A 19,545-nucleotide genomic window follows, 5' to 3' on the forward strand; every position below is an offset into this window, starting at 1 on the left:
GGGCCAACATTTTCTCTTAGGCTAAGCTTTCTAGAGTGTAAAATACAAAGCGTGAAATTAGGGGCGCCTGGGTGGCTTAGTCGGTTAAGCGTCCGACTTTCCGCTTAGGTTATGATCTTGTGGTTCGTGGGTTTGAGCCCTGTGTCGGGCTCTGTGCTGACTGCCAGCTCAGAGCCTGGAGCCTGTTTCAGACTGTGACTCCCTCTCTCTTTGACCCTCCCCTGCTCACGCTGTCTCTCTCTCTCTCTCCCTCCTAGAAATAAATAAAACATTAAAAAAAAAAAAGAGTGAAATTAATCAGCCATCTTTTACTATAATTTACATAGACGATCTAGAGCTAATTCTAGCTCTGACACTTACATCCAAATTATACAACCTAAATTAATAATCAGTTCTCCTTTACTGAGTATCCTCTGTTTTATTCTCCTTTATCTTATTCTGCCTAATACAGGGTTAACTATGATGTAGGAATTGGACCCAGGTGGGCAAAATTGCTTGATGCCACAGTAGACAGCTGGCAACTGGCAGTTAATGAGTGGTAGTAATGATGGACTCCAGTGCCCTTTCTAATAGACTAGCAGTCATTAGTGTGTATTAACAAGAAAGATTATAGATATGGGAATGTACAAAATAGCGGCCATTAAGTAGTGCTTTTTATGAGTGCTGACATCTCCTGGCTTTGCTGTTAATTTCTCATGGTAGCTTCCCTCACTGTCTACTTTCCGTTATAAATATCTTGTACTTTAATATCATTAACTCATCACTTTGTCATACATTAAAACAACATTTTAAGTTGAAGCTCTTCTTTTCACAGGACTCTAATTATGGGAGATAAGAAAGCTGGGTTTTCTGTTTTCTGGGCTGATGACGGTTTAGACACAGGACCCATCCTTCTTCAGAGGTCATGTGATGTTGAATCCAATGATACAGTGGATGCACTTTATAATCGGTTTCTCTTTCCTGAAGGAATCAAAGGCATGGTTAGTATATTTATGCCATCAAGAAGAATTTAGTAAACCTTTAACATTTTAGAAATATTTTTCTTTTATTGAGAATTTTCCTATATTAATTGACATGAATAGTATAAAGCTGAAAAACAAAATTAGATTTTATATTTGCCAATAGGATAGTACATTTAGGGTGGAAATATGAACGTTAAAATTTCTTATGCTGTGGAGCTGCCTTGTTCTTTTGAGAGCACTGATAAAATAGATGAAGTAACAATGAAATGGCTTCATTTATTTTGCCAAATACTTGAATCTCCAACCCTGTTTATAATGACTAATCGTAAAGAAGTGTACATAATCGTAAGAAATTTTACTATGGAAGTTGGACTTCCTTCAAAAGTATTTGAAATCAGTCTATGTAACAGGGTGAAATTTGGCATTGCTTAATTTATTCAGATGTGCTCTGGGTAAAAAGCTCAAAGCACATGTACCACAACATAAAAACATATTACCTTGTAGAAATACTGAAAGATAATTTCAGTGCCATTTAATTTTTTCTGAGTTGGATAGAGTAGAAGCATCCATACAGAGATGGACACTAGGATAATGTAAAGCAGCAGCTATGGATTTAGGAGGAAAGAGAGCAGCAATTTGTTTGTATCATTTAATGATTAAGAGAGTAGGGCGTTGGTGTCAGAAGGACACCGAAGTTCTGATACTACCACTTATGTGTTGTATGACAATAGGCAAGTCACTGAGTTTCATCAGCCTTGGTTTCCTTATCTGTAAAGTGTAGACACTGCCTGACTTATAGGGCTGCTATGAAAATTAAGTAGCATTTGTGTAAAGTATCTGGCACACAGTAGGTCCTCAAAAATGATCATTACAATCAAAACAGTATTGTGTGTGTTCAGTGGCATTTGCTCAAGCCCAGATCATGTATCTGATGATACTATAGCTAGAAGTGGGTACATGAATGAGCTACGAACTGGCCTTGTTTTTAGGTCGCTCCATCCGCATACTCTTGGAGGGGTTGGTCAGTAGCTGTGTGTGCTGAGAGTGAGTTCTGGGAGCTCAAGCTTGCGTAGGCCTCCTCATGAAGGAGAGAGACTCTCAGCTCAAGGCAAATGTGAATCTGGCACAAAAGAGAATTCAGGACACATCCCAAAGGCAATCAAACTCATGGGTAGATTTTAACTATTTTTAAATTCCAGGCATCCTCAGGTAGAAAGTAAGTTGAATTACTTAAATATAACAATGTACCACTCTCTAGAATCATCATGATAAATAGAAATCACAATGACTTATTTTACAATTATATTACTGAAATTCCCACTGGATCATCAAGGGAGTTTGAAATTTGTTGAAACAAGCGAGTCATTTTTAAGACTACAGGCTTAATATTGGCAATTGATAGACTTGGAGGGAGATCTTGCTTCTGACCCCTATTGGCTACCTCTGCTCTTGAACTAGTTACTTAACTTTTCTAGGCGTCAGTTTCCACATCTGTAAAACCAGAATAATAATATCCACCTGTCAGGATTGGTGTGATGTCTGCAAAGGATATTTTACATGAAGCAGCTATCACATTGCCTGGCACACAGACGGACCTGAAGAAATGGTAGTTATATTATCATAGTCTGACTCTCTGGACAGACTTATATGTAGCAATTCTATTTAGCAGAGCTTCAGTTCAACACATGATGCCATTGCTGACCATTGGGCTGTAACCCAGATAACGTTTTTGGCTTTAGGTAGAAGCTGTTCAACTCATAGCTGATGGAAAAGCTCCTCGCATTCCCCAGCCAGAAGAAGGAGCAACATATGAAGGTATCCAGAAAAAGGAAAACGCTGAGGTATTTATATCCACTCAATAATACACCTTCAAAGTTCTTGGCTGTCTACCTTTAGGTAATTCACAATGTACAATTTCTTGGCCGAAGGGTAGATCTCCAATCTAGCCTGCTCTATCCTGCCCAACCTACTTCTGCCACTGAAGGAGAGAAATGTTTTTATTGCCTTTGCCACTCATAGCATTAGGAGATTCAGCTTTGTGCTTTCCTAGATTTCTTGGGATCAGTCTGCTGAAGTTTTGCATAACTGGATCCGAGGTCATGATAAAGTCCCTGGAGCTTGGACAGAGATAAATGGACAGGTATGTTTTAGGGACCAATGTGTGTGTGTGTGTGTGTGTGTGTGTGTGTGTGTGTTGCCTTTGTAAAAGGTATTACACATAAGTCCCCTGGTTATTTCCTTGGTCATGAAGAAGGTCTGGGATTCTAGGTATATGTGACCAGCTAGATGAAGACACCCCCATCTTTACTCATGTATTGAGCATTTGCTGTGAAGCAGATGCTAGGCATAGTCTCTGCTTTCACAACGCCTGCAGTTTTATGGAGAAAGCAGAGAAGTGAATAAGCACTCACAAGGCAGTAAGACAAATGCTATCTTTGATGCCCAGACTCAAGTGCAGTAGGAAAGGCTTCCAAACTGACCCATTTGTTTTCCCTTCAAGAGGAGGTCAGCAAGTAGGAAAGGAGACAAAGGTGAAGATCCAGAGATAGGAGGGTGTGTTACCTAGTCTAGGGGTCCCGAAGAGCCTCAAGTGTGAGGAGCAGGTGTGGGAGGTGTGGGGAGAGGTGGCCATGGAGGGGGGGGGTGGGCAGGGGAGGAGCAGGAAGGGCCTTGTAATCCCTGGGGAAATCTCAACCTAGCTTGGCTCTCAGGCTTCAGCTCGCCTCGGAGTTCCCTGACTTCACAGGCCCATGCTGGCAAGGTTGGGGGTCCCTTCTCCTGGTCCAACAACCCCTTGTCTGCCTCTGACACAGCGTGTTATGTATTGTTAGGGCGTCTTTATTTATCAACACCCCCACCCCCACCCCTACTAGACTACGTACTCCGTAGGGGAAAGACTTCATGTTATTGTCTTGATAATCTCTGCACTTAAGCAGGATTCTTAGTACATATTAGGTGCCAACAAAAATACGTGAGATGAAGAAGGACCAAGGGAAGGAGTTTAGTGCAGTGGTTAAGTGAGTGGGAACCGAAGCCATAATGTTTCTGCTAAAATTCTGTCTGCCACTGTTTGCTGAGTAATCTCAGGCAGGTTACTTAACTAGTGGGGCTTTGGGCTCCTTATTGCAAATAGGACTAATAATCGCGCCTCTTTGGGGCACCTGGGTGGCTCAGTCGGTTAAGCATCCGACTCTTGATTTTGGCTCAGGTCATGATCTCATGGTTCAGGGGATTGAGCCCTGCATTGGGCTCCACACTAACGTAGAGTCTGCTTGGGATTCTCTCTTCCTCTCTGTCTCTCTGCCCCTCCCCTGTGCATGCACACATACTCTCTCTCTCAAAGTAAATAAATAAACTTAAAAAATAATACTAGTGCCTCTTTTAGTAGCTATACATCATTGTGATAATTAAGTGAGTTAATGCATATTAATTTAAGTACTTAGTCCTTGGCATAGGTATTCAATAAATGTTAACTATTACAATGTTCAATAAATGATAGCTAATAGTCATAGAATTACAATCACAAATCAGTTAGCATCACATTTTCTTGGTTACGGTCTGGATCTAGTCCTATTTCCATCGACTGACCCACAAAGCACCCTGTACTTCCCATCAGTAATCGCATTGGACTGGAATAGTCTGGTTGCTACCTGCTTCTGCCCTCACTGACTCACTACCACCACCACCCCGCCTCCCCTTTGAAAACCCTACCTTCAAGCTGTGAAGTCTGCAAGACCTTTTTATCTCATTTACGTTTGTATCCATGTGAAGAAATGATAAATGTCATCTGGATGAGAGGCAGCCTTGAAACTCTTTAGTCATACATTCATAGACTCTCTCTTGCTTGCTGTCATTTCCACAGGTGCCTAACGTGGTCTTCCACATTGGGGTGTTCCGATTTTATCATAGATGGTGATTCCACCTGGAGCTTTTTTGCAGGGAGTGCAGTCTGCACACACCCCTGTTTGTAGGTGTGACTCCCTCATTTCACATGGGTTTGGTCTCTTTATTAGATGGTCACGTTGTATGGCTCGTCGTTGCTGAAAAGCTCCGTGCCTCCTGGAGAACCACTGGAAATTAAAGGTGCCACGAAGCCTGGTCTTGTTACCAAAAATGGACTTGTTCTTTTTGGTAATGATGGAAAAGCAGTGAGTGTTCAATATGGTCACCTATAAAGTATCGGTTCTGGTTTCCTTCTATAACCCAAGCTACTAAGGGACTATCTTTTACAAGGTAATCCAGCTTTGCGGCAGCACATGGGAGGCTTGAGATACCTGTGCCCTGTTTCTTTCTGTCCAGGGACAAGCTGGCTCTGTGTGCCTGGATGAGAACAAGTCTCCCCAGGATGAGCCTCAGGGACCTATGCAGTCAGCTTGGTGGTACGGTAGAAAGAGCTTGGAATGTAGTCAGGAAACAGGATGTGTTTCCTCATCTGTAAAACAGAGAGTAGTCCCATCTGGCTGGCTTCCCACTGCCAGAGTCCGGGAGGCTGAATGCGATGGATGTGGTCCTCTTCACATGCTCCTTGCCTTGGCCTCCCACGCAGGCACCCACCCTCACTGCTGTGCTTGGAAGCATGGGCTCTTGGCTCTGGTGGGCTCTTTGAAGAAAGCAACGGGGAATTTGCAGCTTACAGATATATTCTGGTAGCTTGCAGTGTAGATCACTTATTAAGATTGTAGGCTTCAGAGTCCACCTGCTTCTCGGTTGTAACCCCAGCTGTGTGGCATTGGGCAAATTACTTACCCTCCCTGAGTCTCCATTTCCTCATCAGTAAAATGGGGATAATAATGGCTCCTCGATCAGGATTTATGAGATGAAAATAAGATACATACATGAATACATAGCACTGTGCCTGCTGCAGAGTAAGTGTTCAGATGATGGGAGGAGGGGGGAGAGGAGGAGGAGGAGGGGGTAGAAAGGGAAAGGAGGAAGGGGAGGGGGAGGGATTGGAGGAGGGGGGAGGGGGAGGGTAGGGAGGAGGAGGAAGAAGAGTTACAGTAGGTTTAGTCTACATACATCCAAATGCCACTTTTTCAGCAGCTTGTTATCCATTTTGAGATGCATCTACCCCTAGACCTAACTCCTTTCTGCTGCCTTTATTAAAATACCATTTCAGTCCTTTTACAAAAATGGTGAGTGCTTTCTATCCATACTTTTGTATTTGCCAAATACACTGCCCCCTGTATTTGTATGGTATATAACACTTCTCCCCCGACCAGCCTCACTTTTGAATTATCCTAATCTTGAATCCTTCTGTGTGTTTTGTTGCTATGTTGTAGCTGGTGGTGAGGAATTTGCAGTTTGAAGATGGAAGAATGATTCCTGCCTCTCAGTACTTTTCAGCCGGTGAGACATCAGTGGTAGAACTTACAGCTGAAGAGGTGAAGGTGGCAGAGACCATCAAGGTGAACATGTGATGTCCTTCTTTTTTTTCCAAAATTTATTTCTGAGAGAGACAGCGTGAGCAGGGGAGGGTCAGAGAGAGAGAGAGACACAGAATCTGAAACAGGCTCCAGGCTCTGGGCTAGCTGTCAGTACAGAGCCCGACGCAGGGCTCGAACCCAGGAACCGTGAGATCACAACCGGAGCCGAAGTCAGAGGCTTAACTGACTGAGCCACCCAGGCGCCCTGAACATGTGATGTCCTTAATGTTACTCTTACCTTGGAAAACAAGCATTTTTGTAACTGTACCATCAGTCTTCAGAGCAGTGAGGATGCAACTTTATTTCCTCTTTTTTGTATTAACCATAGTAGGAATCAACTCCAAAATGTATACGCAAAGTTATTTCTCACTCACAAAATAATCCCAGACAGTTCTAGGTTGACTGGGGGATTAGTGGTGAAGCTGGAACCTGAGGTTTAGGGGTGGAGTCATTCGGGAACCCAGGCTACTATCTTCAAGGTCACCCTGGGGGTTGTCTACATTCCAGGCAGCCAAGAAGGGCAAAAGAGCACAGAGAATTGTGTGAAGGAGGTTTTTCCTGGGTCAAGACTGGGTGTCAAGTTCACTTCTGCTCATACTCATTGGCTAGAAGTCAGTCATATGGCTACATCTAACTTGACGAGATGCTAAAAAAAAAAATGTAGTCAGGCTATGTATCCAAGATAAAAAAAAAAAAAAAAAGTAGGTTTGGTGATGAACTGGCCAGTCTCTGCATGGTGTTCTTCATGGCACACCCTTCATAAAAATTACCCTTGCTGTATAGGTCATCTGGGCTGGAATTTTAAGCAACGTCCCTGTTATTAAAGACTCGACAGACTTCTTTAAATCTGGAGCAAGCTCAATGGATGTTGTCAGGTAAAACTATCACCCTGTTGACTCACACCTCTCCACTGGGGATTTTGACTTTGATTTTGAAAATCAAATCCAATCCTTTGTTCTGGGTATCACCACTCTACTGTTTCTCTTTTCTTCATCTTTTTTGGATTGTTTCCATGGCCAAACACATTTCTTCATTCCTTTCCCTTTGTTGCTAGCCAGGAGTTGTTTTCATATCTCCTACAGATCTAGAAAACCAGTGCTTCTAATTGTTTGTTTCTTTTTAAAATTTGTCCTCACTGTCCTTAGCTAATTTTCCTCCCTCCAATGTGACATTGGAGTTGGGAAGCTCTGGATGAGAATTTTTTTTAATGTTTGTTTATTTTTGAGGGAGGAGAGACAGTGTGAGCAGGGGAGGAGCAGAAGGAGAGGGAGACACAAAATCTGAAGTAGGCTCCAGGTGCTGAGCTGTCAGCCCAGAGCCCAATGCAGGGCTTGAACCCACGAACCATGAGATCATGACCTGAGCTAAAGTCGGATGCTTAACCAACTGAGCCATGCTGGCACCCCTCAAAAATTATCTTGATTCTGCTTATTACCAATACTAACCACGTAATAAAACACATGTTTGTTTCATTCTTACCCATGATCTAGAGAAAATATTACACAATGACTTTTGTTTCATAATCTTTACAGTTAGGGACTTTCCTTTATTTCTTATTCATTGAGTACCTTTGAAAGGAAAGGAACTGATTTTATGTGTCCCTTAATAATCTTGCTTGCAAGTGGGTAAAAAGTTTTTACCTTGGTCTCTTTTATCGTTAGCCACGCACAAAGTCAAAGACAAAAGAATATCCACTGTCCTTCAAGACAGCTTTTTAGGGGTGCTCCGGTGACTCTGTTGGTTAAGTCTCCGACTCTTGGTTTTAGCTCAGGTCATGATCTTGCAGTTTGTGAGACTGAGCCCTGCACTGGGCTCTGTACTTGAAAACATGGAGTCTGCTTGGGATCCTCTCTCTCTCTCTCCCTCTCCGCCTCTCCTCTGCTCATTCACACACACATGCATGTGCATTTTCTCTCTCTCTCTCAAAAAAAATAAACATTAAAAATTTTTTTAGAACACAGCTTTTTAATTTTGTTCTCCTAATCTTCTCAATTTCTCCAATTATCATAGAAGATCTCAGGCTGTAAATAGGCACGTGACATGTCTTATCTCAAAGCAACTTGACAAATGTAACGAAACAGTCCCCCTAAACTCTTTTAAAAATGTAAGTAATGTGAGCTGGTTCTTACTCGCAGGCTGATTGAAGAGATCAGACAGAAGTGTGGTGGGCTTCAGCTACAGAATGAAGATGTCTATATGGCCACCAAGTTTGAAGACTTCATTCAGAAAGTTGTGAGGAAACTGAGAGGAGAAGAACCGGAAGCCGAGCTAGTGGTGGACTACGTAAGCTTTTCCATGCTGCTAGAAATCTAAATCATTAAGACCTATACACTATAAAGGAATACAGTGCCTTTTGTCCATTTGTTTTTACATTTATGACCTTTTAAAACAGGTATTTAAATGAGTTATAATTTAGACACCATTACATTCACCCTTTTAAAATGCATGGTTAAGGGGCGCGAGGGCGGCTCAGTCAGTTAAGTGTTGGACTCTTGGTCATGACCTCCCATCATGATCTCGTGGTCATGGGATGGAGCCCCACATCAAGCCCTGAGTCAGGCTCCAAACTGCCCATGGAGGCTGCTTAAGATTCTCTCTCTCTCTCTCTCTCTCTCTTTCTCTCTCTCCCTCTGCCCCTCCCCCACTTGCACACTCACTTTCTCTCTCAAAATAAACATTAAAAAAATTAAAATGTACAGTTCAGTAGTTGTTTTGCTTGTTACTGAGAAAGAGAGAGAGGGTGCAGGTGCAGGGGAGAGGGGCAGAGGGAGAGAGAAAGAATCTTTTCTCCCCAATATGAGGCTCAGTCCCATGATGCTGGGGTCGTGACTTGGGCCAAAATCAAGAGTCAGCTGCTCAACCCACTGAGCCACCCAGGTGCCCCCAGTTCAGTGGTTTTAAGTATTTTCACAGAGTTGTGCGACCATCACCACTATCTAATTATGGAACTTTTCTAAAAATTATACCCATTTATGTTTTTTTTATTTTAGCAAGCTACAAAGTATCAATGTGTACTGAATGAAAACGCATTACATATCTTAGTTCCAAAGAGTTTTCACCTATGAAAGGCTAGGCCTTTAGAGAAAACCATGTGTTAACTGAAATAGTTTTAGTGCCCCTAATCTCGGCCAGCTCTCATTTCTGAGTCTTTTTTTGTAAATTTACATCCAAGTTAGTTAACATACAGTGTGATAATGATTTTAGGAATAGAAATTAGTGATTCATCACTTACATTTAACACCCAGTGCTCATCTCAACAAGTGTCCTCCTTAATGCCCCTCACCCACTTAGCCCCTCCCCCCACCCAATACCCCTCGAGCAACCCTCAGTTTGTTCTCTGTATTTCAGTCTCGTATGGTTTGTCTTTTATGTTTCATCTTATTTTTGCTTCCTTTCCCCTATGTTCATCTGTTTTGTTTCTTAAAGTCCACATATGAATGAAGTCATATGATATTTGTCTTTCTCTGACTGATTTTGCTTGGCATAATACACTCTAGTTCTATCCATGTTGTTGCAAATGGCAAGAGTTCATTCGTTTTGACTGCCAAGTTATATTCTATTGTATATATATACAACGTCTTTTTTACCCATTCATCAGTCATTGGACAGTTGGGCTCTTTCCATACTTTGGCTATTGTTGATACTGCTGCTATAAACATTGGGGTGCATGTGCCCCTTTGAAACAGCACACCTGTATCCTTTGGTTAAATACATAGTAGTGTGATTGCTGGGTCATAGGTAGCTCTATTTTTAATTTTTTGAGGAACCTCCATGCAGTCTTCCCGAATGGCTGCACCAGTTTGCATTCTCACCAGCAATGCAAAAGGGTTCCTCTTTCTCTGCTTCCTCGCCAACATCTGCTGTTGCCTGAGTTGTTAATTTAATTTTAGCCATTCTGACAGGTGTGAGGTGGTATCTTATTGTGGTTTTCATTTGTATTTCCCTGATGATTAATGATGTTGAGCATTTTTTCATGTGTCTGTTAGCCATCTGGATATCTTCTTTGGGAAAATGTTTATTCATGCCTTTTGCCCATTTCTTCACTGGATTGTTGAGTTTAATAAGTTCTTTATAGATTTTGGATACTAACCCTTTATCTGATCTTACATTTGCAAATATCTTCTCCCGTTCCATCAGTTGTCTTAGTTTTGCTGATTGTTTCCTTCGCTGTGCAGAAGGATTTTTATCTTAATGAGGTCCAAATAGTTCAATTTTGCTTTTGTTTCCCGTGCCTCCAAAGACATGTCAAGAAGTTGCTACAGTCAAAGTTGAAGAGGATTTTGATGTCTTTCTGTCTTATGTTTAGGTCTTTCATCTACTTTGAGTTTATTTTTGTGTATGGCGTAAAGAATTGGTCTAAGTTCATTCTTCTGCATATCACTGTCCAATTTTCCCAACACCATTTGCTAAAGAGATTGTCTTTTTTTCCATTGGATATGATTTCCTGCTTTGTCAAATATTAGTTGGCCATATGTTTGTGGGTTCATTTCTGGGTTCTCTATTCTGTTCCATTGATCTACATGTCTGTTTTTATGCTGTCTTGATGATTACAGCTTTGTAATACAGCTTGAAGTCTGGAATTGTGATGCCTCCAGCTTTGTTTTTTTTTCAGGATAGCTTTGAGTATTTGGGATCTTTTCTGGTTCCATATTAGGATTATTTGTTCTAGCTCTGTGAAGAATACTGGTGTTATTTTGATAGGGATTGCATTGAATATGTAGAATGCTTTGGGTAGTATCAACATTTTAACAGTATTTGTTCTTCCAATCCATGAGCATGGAATGTTTTTCTTTTGTGTGTGTGTGTGTCTTCAGTTTCTTTCATAAATTTTCTATAGTTTTCAGTGTATAGATTTTCCACCTCTTTGGTTACATTTATTCCTAGGTATTTTATAGCTTTTGGTGCAATTGTAAATGGGATCGATTTCCTTGATTTCTCTTCCTGCTGCTTCATTCTTGGTGTATACAAACACAGCTGATTTCTGTACATTGATTTTATATCTTGTGACTTTGTTGAATTCATGTATCAATTCTAGCCATTTTTTTAGTAGCGTCTTTTGGGTTTTCCACATAGAATACCATCTTGTCTGTGAAGAGTAAAAGTTTGACTGCCTCCTTGTAGATTTGGATGCCTTTTATTTCTTTGTGTTGTCTGATTACTGTGGTTAGGACTTCCAACACTATGTTGAATAACAGTGGTGAGAGTGGACATCCTTGTCATATTTCTGACCTTAGGGGAAAGCTCTCAGTTTTACCCTATTGAAGATGATATTAGCAGTGGTTCTTTCATATATGGTTTTTATGATCTTAATCCTATTCTTACTTTCTTGAGGGTTTCTATCAAGAAAGGATTCTGTATTTTGTCAAATGCTTTCTCTGCATCTATTGAGAGGATCATGTGGTTCTTATTCTTTCTTTTATTAATGTGATGTATCACATTGATTGATTTGTGGATATTGAACCAGCCCTGCATCCCAGGAAAAAATCCCACTTAATCATGGTGAATAATTCTTTTAATGTATTGTTGGATTTGGTTTGTTAGTATCTTGCTGAGAATTTTTGCATCCATGTTCATCTGGGAAGTTAGTCTGTAGTTCTCCTTTTTACTGGGGTCTTTGTTCGGTTTTGAGATCAAGGTAATGCTGGCTTTGTAGAATGAGTTTGGCAGTTTTTCTTCCATTTCTATTTTTTGGAAGAGCTTCAAAAGAACAGGTGTTAACGCTTCTTTAAATGTTTGGTAAAATTCCTCTGGAAAGCCATCAGCCTGGACTCTTGCTTGTTGTGAGATTTTAAATTACTGGTTCAATTTCTTTAATGGTTATGGGTCTGTTCAAATTTTCTATTTCTTCATGTTTCAGTTTAGTAGTTTGTATGTTTCTAAAAATGTGTCTATTTCTTCCAGATTGCCAAATTTGTTGACATATAATTACTCATATTCTCTAATTACTGTTTGTATTCCTGCAGTGTTGGTTGAGATCTCCCCACTTTCATTCATGATTTTATTTATTTGGGTCCTTTCCTTTTTTCTTTTTGGTCAGTTTGGCTAAGAGTTTATCAATTTTGTTAATTCTTTCAAACTACCAGCTCCTTGTTTCATTGATCTATTGTTTTGTTTTGTTTTTTTATTTTGATATCATTGATTTCTGCTCTAATCCTGCCTATTTCCCATCTTCTGCTAGTTTGGGGCTCTATTTGCTGTTCTTTCTCCAGCTCTTTTAGGTGTAAGGTTAGGTTGTACACTTGAGACCTTTCTTCCTTCTATAGGAAGGCCTGGATTGCTATCTACTTCCCTCTGATGGCTGTCTTTGCTGCGTCCCAGAGGTTTTGGACTGTTGTGTTTTCATTTTCATTGGCCTCCATGACTTTCTAATTTCCTCTTTAATTTCTTGGTTACCCCATTCATTCTTTAGGAGGATCTTTTTTAATCTCTAAGTATTCATGGTCTTTCCAAAATTTTTCCTGTAGTTGATTTCAAGTTTCATAGTGTTGTGGTCTGATAATATGGAAGGCATGATCCCTATTTTTTTTTTTTTTTTTGTACTTGTTGAAGGCTTATTTGTCTCCCAGTATGTGATCTGTTCTGGAAAATGTTTCATGTGCCCTTGAGAAGAATGTATATTCTGTTGCTTTAGGATGAAATGTTCTGAATATATCTTTTAAGGCCATCCAGTCCAGTGTGTCATTTGAAGCCATTGTTTTCTTCTTGATTTTCTGCCTACCTGATCTGTCCATTGCTGTATGTGGGATGTTTAAGTCCCTTACTATTATGATAGTATTATCAATGAGTTACTTTATGTTTGTGATTGATTTATATATTTGGGTGTTTCATATTGAAGGGCATTTACATTTACAGTTGTTAGATCTTCTTGGTGGATAGACTCCTTAATTATGATATAATGCCCTTCTTCATCTTTTGTTATGGTTTTTATTTTAAAATCTACTTTGTCTGATATAAGTATGGCTACTCCAGCTTTCTTTTGGTGACCATTACCATGATAGATGGTTCACCATCCTGTTTCAATCTGTAGGTGTCTTTAAGTCTAAACTGGGCCTCTTGTAAGTGGCATATAGATGGGTCTTGTTTTCTTATCCATTGTGATACCCTGTGTCTTTTTATTGACACTTTTAGTCCATTGACATTTAGAGAGAGTACTGAAAGATATGAATTTAGTGCTATTGTATTGCCTGTAGAGTTGGAGTTTCTGGTGATGTTCTCTGGTCCTTTCTAGTCTTTGTTGCTTTTGGGGATTTTTTGTTTTGTTTTATCTTTTCTCCTCTCAGAGTCCCCCTTAAAATTTCTTGCAGGGCTGGTTTAGCGGTCACGAACTCCTTTAGTTTTTGTTTGTCCAGGAAACTCTTTATCTCTCCTTTTATTTTGACAGACATCCTTGCTGGATAAAGAATTCTTGGATGCGTATTTTTCCAATTCAGCACATTGAATATATCCTGCCACTCCTTTCTGGCCTGCCAAGTTTTGTGGATAGATCTGCTGCGAACCTGATCTATCTTTCCTTATAGGTTAAGGACATTTTTTCCCCCTCACTGCTTTCGCAATTCTTTCCTTGTCTGTGTGTCTTGTGAATTTAACTATGATATGCCTTATTGATGGTCGGTTTTTGTTGAATCTAATGGGAGTTCTCTGTGCTTCCTGAATTTTGAGGTCTGTGTTCTTTCCCAGATTAGGAACATTTTCCACTGGGGCACCTGGGTGGCTCAGTTGGTTAAGCGTCCAACTTCGGCTCAGGTCATGATCTCATGGTTTGTGGGTTCAAGCCCCGCATCAGGCTGTGTGCTGACAGCTAGCTCAGAGCCTGGATGCTGTTTCAGATTCTGTGTCTCCCTCTCTCTCTGACCCTCCCCTGCTCACTCTGTCTCTCTCTCTCTCAGAAATAAATAAAACATTAAAAAAAAAAAAGAAATAACTAGAATTTTTAAAAAAAAGAATGTTTTCCACTATAATTTGCTCACATAACCTTTTGTCCCCTTTTCTTTCTCTTCATCTTTTGCCACTTCTATGATTCGGATGTTATTTCTTTTTAAAAGGCCACTGAGTTCTCTAAGTCTTGTATTGTGCTCTCTTAACTTTGTTTCCCTCTTTTTTTTTTTTTTTTCTGCTTTATTATTCTCCATAATTTTGTCTTCTCTGTTGCGGATTCACGGCTCTGCTTCATCCATCTTTGCTGCTGTGGTTTCCATTCTAGATTGCATCTTGGTCATAGTATTTTTAATTTTATCCTGACTAGATTTTACCTCTTTTATCTCCACAGAAAGGAATTCTTTTTTCAACCCCAGCTAGTTTTCTTATTATAGTGGTTCTAAATTCTAGTTCAGACATCTTTCTTCTATCTGTGTTGATTAAACCCATGAATGTCATTTCTTCCTATTCTTTCTTTTGGGCTGAATTCCTTCATTTTGTTATGTTGGAGGAAGAAAAAATTTAATAAAATAAAAATTAAAGATTAAAAAATTAAAACAAAACAAAAATTCAAATAAAGGAAGCTAGATCCTGAGTGTATTTTGGTCTGCTATTGAAAGAAACTTGATAGACTAGAGAAAAAAGGGAAAGGAAAGAAAAAAAAGAAAAGCTAAGAAAAAAATTTTAATGTATATAATAGAATAAAATTAAATAAAGTGCAATAGAATGAAAAATTACAATGAAATAAAAAAATACCAAAAATAATTTTAAAAATTAAATAACAATTTTAGGAAAAAAGAAAATTAAAATCAATTTTCCTCTTTCTACTGAGTTCTGTGGCTCAAGTTATGCAGATTGTTGTGTTAATCCTCAGATTAGTTTCCTGGGTATGCAAAATGGTTTGGTGCTGATCTGGCTGTTTCAGGGAAGAGACAAGCTGAGAGGTTCCATGATGTTCCACCATCTTGAACCCCCACCTCTGATTATGGAACATTTTTATCACCCCTAAAAGGAACACTGTATCCACTGACAGCTGGCTCCCAGATAACATTAATCTCCTTTATGTCTCTGTGGATTTGCCTACCTTAGATATTTCACATAAATGGAATCACACAATTTGCAGCCTTTTAAGTATCTGTCTTCTTTCACCGAACACTATGTGATCAAGGTCCATCTATATTGTAGTGGCTATTATCCACTTCATTCCTTTTCCCAGCTGGATAATATTCTGTTGTATAGATATACCACGTATTGTGTACTATTCCTCAGTTAACATACAATTGGTTTGTTTTCACTTTTTGAGTAGTATAAATAATGCTGCTATGAAAATTCATATGTAAGGTTTTGTGTGAATACATGTTTTCAGTTCTCTGGGGTATATATCTAGGAGTGCAACTGATGAGTCATACAGTAACTCTGTTTAATTTTTTGAGGAACTTCCAAGCTGTTTTCCAAAGTGGCTATACCATTTCACAGTCCCACTAGCAATGTAGAAAGGTTCTGATTTCTCCATATCCTCACCAACATTTGCTATCATTGTCTGTCTTTTCTATTTTAGCTGTGGGTAAGAAATGCTATCTCATTGTGGCTTTGATTTACATTTGATAACTAATGATGAGTACCTTTTCATATCTTTATTAGCCATTTGTATCTCTTCTTTGGGAAAATGTCCATTCAAATTCTTTAACCATTTTTAAATTGGGATATATGTCTTTTTAATGTTGAGCTGTAAGGAGCTTTTGTGTATTTTGGGTCCTAGATCCTAATTAGATATATGATTTGTAAATATTTTCTCCTATTCTGTGCGCTTTCTTTTCACTTTTTTGACAGTATCTTTTGACACACAAATGCTTTCAGTTTGATTAAGTTTAATGTATCTGTTCTTTTGCCATTGTGCTTCTGCAGGCATACCTCATTTTATTGCCTTCTTTGTTTTACTGTGTGCCTCACAGATAGGTTTTTCACAAATTAAAGTTTTGTGGCAACTCTACATCAAGCAAGTCTATTGGTACCATCTTTCCAACAGCATTTGCTCATTTCATGTCTCTGTGTCACATTCTGGTAATTCTCACAATATTTCAAATTTTTTCATTTGGTCTGTGATCATTGTTAATCTGTGATCAATGATTATGACCCACTGAGAGCTCAGGCAGTGGTTACCAGTGTTTTGCAATAAAGTATTTATTTATTTGTTTGTTTGTTTGGCGGAAAGAGAAAAAACATCCAAAATTTATTCACCAAAAAGACAGACAGCATCAGCAGGCTAAACTACAGGGGTTTCTCCATAGATCATACATTCACAAGGCATTATTTGCTTAACAGTGAGAAAGCCTCCAGTGTGTTCTCAGTAATAGTACCCACTTAACAGTGTAAAGAGCTACTAGTATTGTGTTCAACTTATAATTGCAGGAGGAAAGCACAGTGTGTGGGGGGGAAACCCTTTGGATCCTAAAGTCAGGTGAAATAAAACAGACAAACTTTTGATAGCAGTCTTGATTGACTTATTCACATAGAAGGAGACAGCTCCACTCAGAAGTTAAGGTCTTTCTTTCTCCTTCCTTGTTAAACCATTGAACAATGTTTCCTCATTTGCTTCATATCACATATACAAAAAGGGGGAAGTTTAAAACAAAGAGTCACAAACATATGTTAAATATCCAGTTGTTCCCACCATACAACAACTCAGGTTTAAGACCGAGCATTGGAACATAAAGTATTTATTTTTTAATTGAAGGATATTGATAAAGCATCTTTAATTAAATATACACATTGATTTTTATTGATTTTTTAGAAATAATGGAATTGAACACTTAATAAACTACAGTATAGTATAAAGATAGCTTTAATATGCATTGGGAAACCAATAAGTTCATTTGACTTACTTTATTGCAATATTCTCTTTATTGGAGTCATCTGGCACTAGACCTGCAGTCTCTGAGGTATGCCTGTATGTGTCTCGTGATGCCTTTTTTGTTCCTCTACTTTTCCTTTACTGCATTTTTTGGTATTAAATATAGTCTAATAGGCCATTTTAATCCCTTGCTGTTTCTTTTACTTTATATTTTTAGTTAGTTTCTTAGTGGTTGCCTTGAGGATTACAATGAACATTTTTATTTAAAATAATCCAGTTCAGATTAATGTCAACCTAATACCAATAGTATAGAAAACTATACTATAATAATAATATAATAATAATACAGCTCTGCTCCTTCTTCCCTCATTTGTGATATTGTCGTACAGATTACATGTTTATACGTTATAAGCCCACCAACATAGTTTTATAATTATTGCTTTATACAATTGTCTTTTGAATCAGATAGGAGGAGAGTTAAAAACAAAAATACATTTATACTGACTTTTATATTTACTTTTATCAGGGTTCTTTATTTCTTCATGTAGATTCAAGTTACTGTCTAATGTCCTTCATTACAGCCTGAAGGACATCTTTTAGTACTTTTTGAAGGTCAGTGTGCTACTAATGAATTCTCAGTGTTTATTCATTTGGGAATGATTTCATTTCTCCTTTGTTTTCAAATGTGGTTTTGCTGTATATGGAATTTTTTGTTGATAGTCTTTTTCTTTCAGCACTTTGACTTGTCATTCTATTGTCTTCTGGCCTCCATGGTTTCTGAGGACGAGACATCTGTTAGTTTTATTGAGGATCCATTTGACGTGATGGGTTGCTTCTCTCTTACTTTCAAGAATCCCTCAATAACTTTGGCTTTTGACCATTGTATTATGATGTATCTAAAATGAATCTCTTTGAGTCTCTCTTATCTGGGGTTTTTTGAGCTTCATGGATGGGTGGTTTAATTTCCAGAGTTATGAGAAAAATTATTTTGACAGTATTTTCTACTGTTCTTATGGCTTTTATGAAGCAGTGGATTTTTAGAGGTCCCTAGTCTACTATCCCAGACATGGTTCTCATTCCATTTGTTTTTAATAAAATTCAGGGAAATTTGGAAAGCAATTTAGTTATCACCTAGTTAAGAACATGAATCTTGGTGTTAGAACCACCTCAAGTTGAATCCACATAGCAGTGCTTACCAGCAGGGTGAGCTTTGGCAAGTTACTTAACTTCTCTAAGCCTCGGTTTCCTCATGTTAAATGGGCATTAATAATATCTACATTACAGGATAGTTGGGGGAATCAAGTTAGATAATACATATTTAGACATAATTAGTGTATTTATACATATGCGTATTTATACATAATTAGCATATATTCAGAATGATGAGTTTAGGAAAGTGAACTACATGCAGAGATGAGACACATCAATTTGGATCAAGATTCCTTCATTATATCCTACATAAACACAATAGAAATATTTTATAGAAATATTTCTTACCTGTGGGATAAGACAAGATACACTTTTTTAAAAAAAATTTTTAATGTTTGTTTTTTAGAGAAAGAGAGAGAGACAGAAATGAGCAGGGGAGAGGCAGACAGAGAGGGAGATACAGAATTTGAAGCTCCAGGCTCTGAGCTTTCTCAGCACAGAGCCTCATGCGGGGCTTGAACTCAAACCGTGAGACATGACCTGAGCTGAAGTCAGACGCTTAACTGACTGAGCCACCCAGGTGCCGACAAGATACCCTTTTGATACTTTTTTGTTTCTTTTTTTTAAGCATTATCAATTTCTCTATATGAAATTATTTTATAATCATTATATTTACTTTTCATACCTTGCATCGATTTAAAATTTTATTCTAATGATGTTCTTTCCCATTTGTTTTCTCAGTTATTCCTCATAATAATTGTATGAAGCAGGTAGCATTATTCCCTTTTTATTATTGAAAAAACACATTCATAGTAGTTAATAGACTAACCTAAATTCACTCTTTTTTGTTGTTGAAAAAACACATTCATAGTAGTTAATGGACTAACCTAAATTCACTGGCTAGGTAATGATAGAGAAGAGAATTTAGGGAATACATTTGTAAGAAAGAGAGAAAGTGAAAATGAGGAGGAACTTAAGGAAAGAGAACTTAAAATGGCACCCATGTAAAAGGCAATTTCAGAAATTCAAAGGAAAGCAATGTCTGCGCTCCATAAATGTTGCCACTAGATGGTGCTGTTTCCATGCTCTGCAGGTCTTCTGCTTCTCTTTCACTTGTATGAGGAAGAAAATCTGAGATATTTATAAGGCCCAGCCAGGAGTACTTTGGTTATCAGAGACGCTAACCTCCTGGCTCAGTGGCAACCTGAGCATGGTGAGGCCCAAATCTTACATATGCTTGCCT

The 19,545-nt window shown here is 38.7% G+C and overlaps 1 protein-coding gene across 2 annotated transcripts in view; it reads left to right on the forward strand.

Moving 5' to 3' along the window:
* Positions 1–19,545, forward strand: part of ALDH1L2 (aldehyde dehydrogenase 1 family member L2) — a 61,206-nt gene that overhangs the window by 13,081 nt on the left and 28,580 nt on the right. For both annotated transcript variants that reach the window (XM_039252883.1, XM_039252884.1), the window contains exons 4-10: positions 815–980; positions 2,702–2,803; positions 3,013–3,102; positions 4,976–5,110; positions 6,245–6,370; positions 7,172–7,263; positions 8,524–8,671. In XM_039252883.1, the coding sequence (XP_039108814.1) occupies positions 815–980; positions 2,702–2,803; positions 3,013–3,102; positions 4,976–5,110; positions 6,245–6,370; positions 7,172–7,263; positions 8,524–8,671 (859 nt within the window). The remainder of the gene's footprint in view (positions 1–814; positions 981–2,701; positions 2,804–3,012; positions 3,103–4,975; positions 5,111–6,244; positions 6,371–7,171; positions 7,264–8,523; positions 8,672–19,545) is intronic.

The sequence above is a fragment of the Hyaena hyaena genome, unplaced genomic scaffold (assembly GCF_003009895.1).
Source record: "Hyaena hyaena isolate Hyena2069 unplaced genomic scaffold, ASM300989v1 scaffold_432, whole genome shotgun sequence".
Classification (NCBI taxonomy): domain Eukaryota; kingdom Metazoa; phylum Chordata; class Mammalia; order Carnivora; family Hyaenidae; genus Hyaena; species Hyaena hyaena.